General features: G+C 39.6%; 1 protein-coding gene across 6 annotated transcripts in view; it reads left to right on the top strand.

The window, feature by feature from the left end:
* The window catches only part of LOC106529325 (RAB, member RAS oncogene family like 6), a 52,301-nt gene that overhangs the window by 1,807 nt on the left and 39,814 nt on the right, over nucleotides 1-10,680 (top strand). For 2 of the 6 annotated variants that reach the window (XM_014024714.1, XM_014024720.1), the window contains exons 2-8: nucleotides 582-958; nucleotides 1,060-1,194; nucleotides 1,307-1,321; nucleotides 6,181-6,228; nucleotides 6,397-6,426; nucleotides 6,796-6,848; nucleotides 7,776-7,864. In XM_014024714.1, coding sequence (XP_013880168.1) covers nucleotides 829-958; nucleotides 1,060-1,194; nucleotides 1,307-1,321; nucleotides 6,181-6,228; nucleotides 6,397-6,426; nucleotides 6,796-6,848; nucleotides 7,776-7,864 — 500 coding nt within the window. In that variant the 5' untranslated portion in view covers nucleotides 582-828. The remainder of the gene's footprint in view (nucleotides 1-581; nucleotides 959-1,059; nucleotides 1,195-1,306; nucleotides 1,322-6,180; nucleotides 6,229-6,396; nucleotides 6,427-6,795; nucleotides 6,849-7,775; nucleotides 7,865-10,680) is intronic. The other 4 variants (XM_014024716.1, XM_014024718.1, XM_014024717.1 and 1 more) reach the window with 4 other exon arrangements.

A 10,680-nucleotide genomic window follows, 5' to 3' on the forward strand; every position in this document is an offset into this window, starting at 1 on the left:
GGCCAAGGCAGCGCTCGAATTACATATGAGTCCTCTTCCCACTCCAGGTGAAAATAATAAGTTTTTGTTGCTTGATGGTTCGTTTTTCATTCATTATTTTTAGAGGTGTCCCGATACCGATACCAGTATCGGTGTCAAACATAATATTTACCCATCAGTTTTTGCATGATAATTGCATTTCATTTTCATTCTGTTTAATATTCAACAAGTTGAACAGATAATCCACCCTAACCCCGCTACTTGGTATCGGTATCGGTATCGGTGAGTACCTAAACTGAAGTACTCGTACTTGTACTCAGTCTTGAAAAAACTGGTATCGGGACACCCCTAATATTAAGCACTGTTATTGCACATCGCAGGTTTTCTTGAAATTGTGCAGCCCTAAATTTGAGGGAAAATGTAACCATCAAAAAGGAAAAAGTGTATACAGTCAAACCAGATATTTACAATGTACAAAATGACACAATACTTTTCTTATTGTTTGGCATTAAATCAGGCTAAACCTTTCCTGTTTTAGATTAATTAGGATTCCTAAAAATATTTTCATTTTTAAAAATACTGTCTTTGTTTTTCTTTTATAGGCAATGCTGTGGACAAAGCAGTTGTTACCTCCACCACTAACTGGCAAGAAAAAGCATCTAGTCACTTTTAAGAAAATTTAAAAACCGTCAGTATAAAGTAAATTGGCCTCATATTCACTTTGATCCATGGAGACCTAGTTATCTTTCCATCAGGAAACGCTGCTATAATATCTGTCTTCATTTTCACGTGAGAAGTTGTCAGGTGGAGTCTTGATCTTGCAGCCACATCAGCTTGTGAAGACTCAAAATGTTTTCGGCACTGAAAAAGCTGGTAGGATCTGAGCCAGGGCAGCCCAGAGAGAAAACTATCCCTGCCGGAGTGCAGTCGATGAACCAAAGTTTGCAGAGGCGCTTCGCCAAGGGGGTCCAATATAACAGTAAGAAATGCATGAGGAGTGTGCTTGTTTCAAGTATGCAAAGAAAACGTCTTCTACACTGAATCTTTGTCATGATGACCTTAATTTCTTTCTCACTCCAGTGAAAATAGTCATTCGGGGAGATAGAAACACTGGAAAGAGTACTTTATGGTATCGATTGCAAGGGAAGAAATTTGTGGAGGAGTACATACCCACTCAAGAGATCCAAGTCACAAGTATTCATTGGAATTATAAAAGTAAGTTGTGTCCTCTGCAACCACCTCAACTTGCTTTATCTTCTCAACACAATAGTTTTGTTTTGATAAAAAAATAAAAAATGTGCTCTTTGTGCCTGCTGATTTATTCCAGTTGCTCCATATCAAGGTAAAAATAGAGACATTAAAGTTTAGTTTCAGCTTTCTGATTCTTAGAGTAGATGTTAGGGTTGGGCAATAGGTCAAATTCTTTCAGTCAGCCACCGGCAAATGATGATTGATAATGTGATCACTTATGTGTGTTTTAAGCTTTATATTAGAAAGTGTGGGACCAAGCAATCTCTGTTATTTTTAAAATTGTGGAAGAACATTTGGATAAGACCTAAAAAAAAAAGTTGTTAGATTTTTCTACCTGCATTATTGAGATGCATCAGGACATTTTGGACAAGACAATATAGAGTCACACATTTGGGGTTATTTTTGATCTAAACCAAGAAATTACTAAAAACCTTTGGCAAAACAATATATAAACTTGTGCTTTGGGTTGAGGAATGAGATACGATCTGTCGAGCCGACAACAAATGTTTCAGCACACATTACTGAAGGTTAGAACCTGTAGAAAAATGTCTGGAAACAGCATATTTTCCTGATTTCCAACACAGCTGCCTGCTACGGAGAAGCATAAATTGTATCACCACAGACAACAGTTAAGTTAGAAATCTTAACCAGTCATGGCTTTATTATTTGTGTCAAATCATTATACAGCTAGAGCTGGGGGAAAAAAACAATAAGAATATACGTATATTGTGATAGACACGATCAATTTCAATATAAAATATGTCAAAAAGAATGTTGATAATTTCAATGAACTCCAACCCAGAACCACACAGCATTCTGGTAGATGTAGGCAGAGGTAAGGCTTCAGCAGCTTGACTTCTCACAGCTCAATTAAAGCAAGGTTGGTGGTATCAACTAACTCACTCACTTATTGGTCAGATAGCAACAACCTGTTGAGTAACGTGCAGTAGCAGTTTCATGTTTCATCACCGTGCCTCAGAACTGCTGAAAAATAAAGAACAATGTGAAGTGAAAGGAAAAAATTATGCAACAGCTCAAAAAAAGTTATGGATAAAAGAGGAAAGGTCCTGTCATAATATGCCTAACGGCAGTATTAATTAGCCTTTTCTCCTGTTCTTATTTCAAATATATAAAACAAAAAAACTAATTAGTGATTTTTGATTTGAAACACTTGCATCCAGGGGTGTGGCTATGGGTGGGCCTAGATGGACACAGGCCCACCCACTTTGTACCTGGGCCCACCCAAATCAAATGGCTTTCTTATATCAGATTAAAATAATAATAAAATTCTATGTATAATTTAGTTCTACTTTTGAGGGCGTCACTCAAAACCATCATTAAATAAAATTAAAAAAGAGCTAAAATTAAATAAAATTCAAATTAATATATATGCATGGTGGTGATTGGTCACTATAATGTCTTTGCAAGACTTGCTGTCATTGGCTATTTTGAATCACATGACTTCGACGCTCCAAACCAGGGATCAGATTCATAAAGGATTGCGTGGAAACCATACTAAAAATGAACGTACGGCCAAAAGACGAAAATGGCGTACAAAAAAAAAATCAGGTTTATAAAACCGTGCATACGCTAGCCTGGCCCTTGCCTTCCTACGCAGCTCCGCTCAATTCTAGTTTCCATTCACTGCTCCATCTGGGACTTCTCCCATTGAAATGGATTTCGCTGGCAGATTTTTAGCCGGGCCAATCAGAGAACAGAACGTAATATGCGCACAAGGTCCCGCCTCAGGTTCTACCCTCTACACGCTCACACTCAACCATAAACAGTTAATTCAAAGTACCTCATGAATGTTAAGATATATTTAAATCAGTCAGCTGATCAATGTCAAAAAAGTGATTGGCTGGTTCAGACACGTGCTCTGTCGTGTGTCTGGAGGATGACAGGAGCTGAAAGCTGCTCACGTGAACAGAATGTCTGTAAATGACACAGATTTTCCCTCATTTTGCAGGTTTACAGACATTTAGAGTAAGCTAATGATTTATTTCAAAAACTCAGCTTCAAATTAATTTTCTCTCTCAGAGGACGACAAAAACAATAAATAAAATAAGTCAGATAAATTTAAGTTCACCGCTCTTCTCCCCCATCCTCCCCCTCCCGGCTCCTCTGTTGTCTGCAGCTGATCGTCTCCTCACCTCCTCACACCCCTGCGCTCGTGACAAATACAGACTTTAAAAACTGAATTTTTATGACATCCCACTGGTGAGGGTGGGTGCGCCCTGCGCGTGTACCCAAAGCGTGACTTCTGCTGTCGTGCTGTTGAAATGTCTCTTGTCGGGGAGGGGTCTGTGGGTCGGGGTCGTTTGAGGAGGAAGGAGATGAATGGATGCGGGAACTTTTATTTAAGATTTAAGTTTTTTATTTCAAAGGTCTTTCTGGCTCAGCAGCAGAAGCATAAATATTACTGTTGAGAAAGCTGATGATAAAGTTGAATAAAAATCTAAGTCTGATTATGAAGGTAAATTAAATATCTGACAGTGATCATTACACAGTGTGGCTCTAATTCCCCACTTCACCATCTGTGTCGCAGTTCCCGTCTCCAAAATCAGTGTACGCATGGGTCAAGGTGGCGTGAGGGACCGCACATTTTCACGTCAAGTTTGGATTTTATAAATCACAACCTTGGCATGAAAAGTGGCGTATGCAAGTTTCTGGGCTCCTTTTGTGCGTACGCCACTTTTATAAATCCGACCCCAGAGCTCTAAACAAGCTAGGGCTAATTGCATGTTTTACAAATTTGACCAGTTTTAAACAGTTAAATATCATCGAAATGATAAAGAAAATAGTTGAAATAAAGTAAATACTTTCATGATGCCTCGTCCTCTGGATGTAACTATCGGACACAGCATCTGAGCCTGGGAATCTGTCCTCCCGGCTCCCGCCGCATAGACAAAGCTGGCTTCTTCACCTCAGCCTGCAGCTGTCAGCCACAGGTAACTCTTACACCTGTTTACTGACTGATCAGTCAGGCAGTTATCTTTGAGTTTCAGCAAAATGTGTTCATAGATTGACAGGCAGCTTTGTTAGTTGTAAGTTTCTTTATTCACTGTGGATAAATATGCAGCGCCAGTGGTTCTGAAGACTAACCCGCACTCTGCTGCGACACTGTTGGAATAACAAACACCACTTCAGCCAAAGTTTTAAAATTAGAAAAAAACGACTCCAGTCGAAGTGATAAGAACACAGCAAGAGTTTATTTCCAAATCCAACAAGCTGTGGCTTTAGCAAGAGGAAATCATGCTGCAGCATGTGCTTCCGCTTCACCACTGGTTCAGCTGCGCCTCACAGATGCTCCAAAGCTTCCTGTCCTCATGCTGTCAGCTCCTGGAGATGCATTCAGTATGGTGTCTAGATCTGAGACGATGATCAGATGGAATCTTTTATTTATTTTAGATTAAATAAGACACCTCTGTGATGTAACTTTCTCTGTGCGTAAAGATGAAAATGTTTCTGTGTGAGTGAGATGCCACAGAGCTGCAGTCTTGTGAAGGCTCGTTGAATTTTTTCTCCACTTCACCTGGCTTATTTATTAAGTCTTCCTGAGGTCAGGAGTGTTAATTGCAATCTGGACGGCCTTTAGATTTTTCCGTCACCATATAAAAAAACAAAACAGTTAAATACGGAAAATATTCCGTTAACGTGACCCCTTTTCCCTGTCTTTATTTTGCTGCATTTTCGTTTATTTATTTTTTTTAATCTTATTTCCATTACAGTCTGCATAAATCAAATCCATATTGTTGCGCTGTTTTTATTTAATAGTTGTTTTTACACAGTGATGGTGGTGCGTTGTGAATGACAGCTGCCCTCTCCTCTCCTCCTCAGGCAGAGACACAACTAAGGAGACATTAATGTTACAAGCTTTAGCCACTGCATAACATTTGTCATATTTTAATTTTCTTATTTTTGGCGTTTTGCAAGGTGATCAAGTCAAAAGCGCGGTACTGTGTGTGTTTGTGTGTGTGTTTCTTTCCCACAAAGCCACACTGGGCTATTTGTGTAGGTCAGGTGCGGCGATGATTTTGTGCGTACCATCTGAGAAACTGATCTGGCCCACCCATTTTTTGTCAGGCCCGGCCTAAAATCAATTTCTGGCTGCTTCACTGCTTGCATCATGAACCATTTTTCAGCCATATCGCCCAGTCCTACCAAATACTAATGCAATGCATGTAAACTTGTGACATTGAAGACAGTAATAAAAATTTACCTCTTGTTATTCAGATATTGATAAATATAATCCTTTTAGCTTGCAACAGTTTGGACAGTGGAAAGTGTGGAGGGTCACAAACCATCTTCACACAAGGAAAAAGTTTCTGCGGTACAAACCATCCTCAGTTTGTCTGGTGTTTATGAAAATTGTGGACTAACATCCTTATAAATGAAGCTGTCAAAAACCACAACTGAACTACAAAGTGCTGCCAAAATATTATTTCATTTTCTATCATTCAAATTTTAATGCTTTTAAAAAGTGATATTTAGTAACTTCTGAAACAAAGGGCCAAAAAGAAAATGTTTTAGTAGAACTGATACAGTCTCAATATTTTAAGCTGTTTTGTCTTGTCATTTTACCATTTTATATTTTGATAAAACGGGTTTTTCAGAAATATAGCTCCTAATTTATGTAAACAAATAACAGATAAAATATTAAGAAATATAGAAAATAGTCTGACAGCAGGCTGAGCTGCTTGTTCTTTAAAAATAAAAAATGTTAATGAACTCTGGTGGCCGATTGTTGATATATTTGTCCATTTGCCCAGCTTTTGTAGATGTCTTACATTTGTGTCAGTACTCACCCTCGCTAAAGAAAGCTTTTAGTTACCACTTCCACATATTGGTTTAGATCCATATTAGTTACTTAATTATCTGCCTATTCAGATTTTTTGTGTGTGTGTGCTAAAACAACAATAATAAATCATGTTTTTGTGTTTGTCTCAGCCACTGATGACGTAGTAAAGGTAGAGGTGTGGGACGTGGTGGACAAAGGTGAGTGTGGATGCTCATCATTTCAGAGGCATTTCTGTGCAGGCTGACTTGGTTATGAGATTTTTTTATTTCTGTTGCAATTTTTCATTACATCAGAGAGATGTGTTGGGTCTGCTTGTTTGTAATCTGTCCTCAGTGTTCATGTTGTGTTTCTTGCACTCATCTCAGGCCAAAAATGCCCTCTTCACGAAGGTGTAGGTGAGCACAACAGTAATGTATAGACTCACTTGTGTGTGCCCCACCTCCCTCTTCTTTCTGAAAGTCAACACAGCCAAGGTTTGGCTGCTCCGACAGCTTCTATAAGGCTATTATCAGAGTTAGATTTTTTTTTGTTACTGCTTTATTTAGCTAGAGTCTGAGCATCTGCACTCTGTGTAAACCACTGTGTATTAAAGGCAGTATTTTCAAAGTGCTTTTCTATAAGAAAAGTAGTTTAACTGCTGTGCTTGTTTTACCTATATAAACAAAGCAAGTCATCAATCTTAGGTGCCTGTAAACTACTTAAAGCTTTAGTTCCTCTGTTTTGTTTTCAAAAGCCTAAAACTTGTGATTCTGCTGCTCTTTCAGGCAAAGGCAAGCGGCGTGGAGACAATTTAAAGCTGGAGAATGAGCCACAAGAGGTGATTATCACAGGGCTGTCACATGTTCAGGCCTAAGTAGGGTAAGGAAGAAAACATTCAGTTGGTTAGGAGGTTTGATGGTGCGAAAGTCTTGAACAGTCAGGAAAGGTATGAAAATGTTGTTGACTTTTGTTTTTTACAAAAGGAAAAATCGACATTTTTATAGGAAGTATAAAAAGGTAAATATCACAAAAGAATTTTTAACAAAACTGAGTTTTATTTCAAGACAAAATCAACATAGATTTCTTGCAGTAGCAGAAAGTTGCCTGTCCTCATAAGATGCCTTTTTAAAAATAAATAAAAAATAAATAAATAAAAGTAAAATGATTATTTTTGGTTGTGGACGAAACTCCCCACATCAAGTTTTTATGCAACGTGATGGTGAAGACAAAGGTCAACAAATAATTATTTGTAGGTATGGATTACTTATGCTTACTTCATATTTTAGAAGTTACAGTGCTGTACAGTGTTTTTAAAACATTTATGTCATAGATGGTTGGCAATAAAAATACCTTAGTACCTTCATTCCTTTTCGTGTCAATTTTAAACTTAAGATCTCATGTTGAGAAGTTACGACGTGTTTATGTTTTAGTTATGCTCTTCTGTGTTGTGTCTTCAGACAAAACATATAACACTACTCTTCACTTATAAAGTGGCACATACTTCTAGCAATTTTTTTCCCGTTTTAACTATACATTGAAATGGTTTTGTTAAATTATCATTACGTTGTGCCTAAAGAAATCGTGAACCAGATAAATTATTACACTCGTTTGCATGAAATTTATACTTGTGATGCCAAAAATATTGGTAAAAATCAACAGAAAAAGTTAGAAAAGTCAGGAATTTCAAGATGGAAAATTTGTAGGAACCCTCGTTCGATCATTTACCACAATAATATAAATCCAGCCACTCATGTTTGTGTTGCAGTCTGATGAAGTGGCCCTGGATGCAGAGTTCCTGGATGTGTACAAGAACTGCAATGGAGTAATCATGATGTTTGATATAACCAAGCAGTGGTAAGACTTTAATGTGACGATATGCACCAGCAGAAGATGTTTCAGTGTGTCTGAATGTGGCAGTGATGTGAAGAGCTGTCACTGAATAAAAGCTGAATGCTGGAAATACAGTCTGCTGTTACTTTTGGGAGACCCCCAGGGAAGAGATCAGTTGTTTTTAGATATCAGTGTATCATAATGCATCTAAAAAGGTCTTCCACACGTATTCCTTGATGTTCACAATAAACATGAGTCTGTTTAGGTTTTTATGCTGGGCACCATTATAAATAACATTAGAGCTCACCAATGTTAGCCACTAAAGTCTTTTTTTCTATTTTTTTTTTTACTTGAACATCCTGAACACAAAAACTTTGACTTTTTGTTAGCTGACGGTTCTTAGTATTATACCCTTCAAGTTCAAGTTTATTTACAGGTCCTTCTCAAAAAATTAGCATATTGTGATAAAGTTCATTATTTTCTGTAATGCACTGATAAACATTAAACTTTCATATATTTTAGATTCATTGCACACCAACTGAAGTAGTTCAAGCCTTTTATTGTTTTAATATTGATGATTTTGGCAAAAAAGTAAAGAAAAACCAAAAATCCCTATCTCAAAAAATTAGCATGTCATGAAAAGGTTCTATAAATGGCTTATTAACCTAATCATCTGAATCAACAAATTAAYTCTAAACACCTGCAAAAGATTCCTGAGGCTTTTAAAAACTCCCAGTCTGGTTCATTACTCAAAATCACAATCATGAGTAAGACTGCTGACCTGACTGCTGTCCAGAATGCCATCATTAACACCCTCAAGCAAGACGGTAAGACACAGAAAGACATTTCTGATCGAACAGGCTGTTCCCAGACTGCTGTATCTAGGCACCTCAGTGGGAAGTCTGTGGGAAGGAAAAAGTGTGGCAGAAAACGCTGCACAACGAGAGAGGTGACCGGACCCTGAGGAAGATTGTGGAGAAGGGCCGATTCCAGACCTTGGGGGACCTGCAGAAGCGGTGGACTGAGTCTGGAGTACAAGCTTCCAGAGCCACAGTGCACAGGCTTGTGCAGGAAATGGGCTACAGGTGCCTCATTCCCCAGGACAAGCCACTTTTGAACCAGAAACAGCAGCAGAAGCGCCTGACCTGGGCTACAGAGAAGCAGCACTGGACTGTTGCTCAGTGGTCCAAAGTACTTTTTTCGGATGAAAGCAAATCTTGCATGTCATTCGGAAATCAAGGTGCCAGAGTCTGGAGGAAGACTGGGTAGAAGGAAATGCCAAAATGCCTGAAGTCCAGTGTCAAGTACCCACAGTCAGTGATGGTCTGGGGTGCCATGTCAGCTGCTGGTGTTGGTCCACTGTGTTTTATCAAGAGCAGGGTCAATGCAGCTAGCTTTCGGATTTTGGAGCACTTCATGCTTCCATCTGCTGAAAAGCTTTATGGAGATGAAGATTTCATTTTTCAGCATGACCTGGCACCTGCTCACTACTGACCATGGTATTACTGTGCTCAATTGGCCTGCCAACTCTCCTGACCTGAACCCCAGAGAGAATCTGTGGGATATTGTGAAGAGAAAGTTGAGAGACACAAGTCCCAATGCTCTGGATGAGGTTAAAGCCGCTATCGAAGCTTCCTGGGCCTCCATAACACCTCAGCAGTGCCACAGGCTGATTGCCTCCATGCCATGCCGCATTGAAGCAGTTATTTCTGTAAAATGATTCCTGACCAAGTATTGAGTGCATAACTGAACATAATTATTTGAAGGTTGACTTTTTTTTGTATTAAAAACACTTTTCTTTTATTGGTCGATGCTAATTTTTTGAGATAGGGATTTTTGATTTTACTTTACTTTTTTGCCAAAATCATCAACATTTAAACAATGAAAGGCTTGAACTACTTAAGTTGGTGTGCAATAAATCTAAAATATATGAAAGTTTAATGTTTGTCAGTACATTACAGAAAATAATGAACTTTATCACAATATGCTAAATTTTTGAGAAGGACCTGTATATAGCTCCATGTAGAAATGTGCGATGTAAACGATATTTGGTAGAAACGATATAAATTTGTCCTATGACAGAGATCTGTAGTCTACTGGCCAACCGCGCAATTCTTTTTGATGACKTAACCGGCTGGAGTCAAAACAGAGGAAGCGGGAAGCAGCGTGGCTGAGAGGGCAAATGAAGAGGGGGACAAAAAACACAACTTATCCGGACCTGGTTCGGTTGTGCGAAAATGAACACCGAACTGTTTCCATGTTTACGTGACGACTGGATGCGCCGTCACGTAAACTGTTTCCATGTTTACGTGACAGCGCGTCCTGTCGGCTGCAGCGGGCACGTGCCGTTGTCGTGCCCACGCACATGGCGCACACGGCGTGGCACATGGCGCACACGGCGCGGCACATGGCGCCTAAATATATATATATAATGTGGCTTTTCCGGCTCAAGACCATGGCCTCGGATTTGGAGGCACTGAGCCTCATCTCGGCCGCTTCGCACTCGGCCGCAAACCGTTCCAGCGAGAGCTGCAGATCTCGTTCCGATGAAGCCAACAAGACCACATCATCCGCAAAAAGCAGAGATGCGATCCTAAGGCCACCAAAACGGATCCCCTCAACACCTCGGCTATTCTGTCCATGAAAGTAATGAACAGAATCGGTGACAAAGGGCAGCCTTGGCGGAGTCCAACTCTCACCGGAAACGAGCCCAACTTACTGCCGGCAATGCGAACCAGACTCTGACACCGTTCGTACAAGGACCTGACAGCCCGTATCAAGTGGCCCGGTACCCCATACTCCCGGAGAACCCCCCACAAGGCCCCCCTTGGGACACGGTC

Source organism: Austrofundulus limnaeus, unplaced genomic scaffold (genome assembly GCF_001266775.1).
Source record: "Austrofundulus limnaeus strain Quisiro unplaced genomic scaffold, Austrofundulus_limnaeus-1.0 Scaffold437, whole genome shotgun sequence".
NCBI lineage: Eukaryota > Metazoa > Chordata > Actinopteri > Cyprinodontiformes > Rivulidae > Austrofundulus > Austrofundulus limnaeus.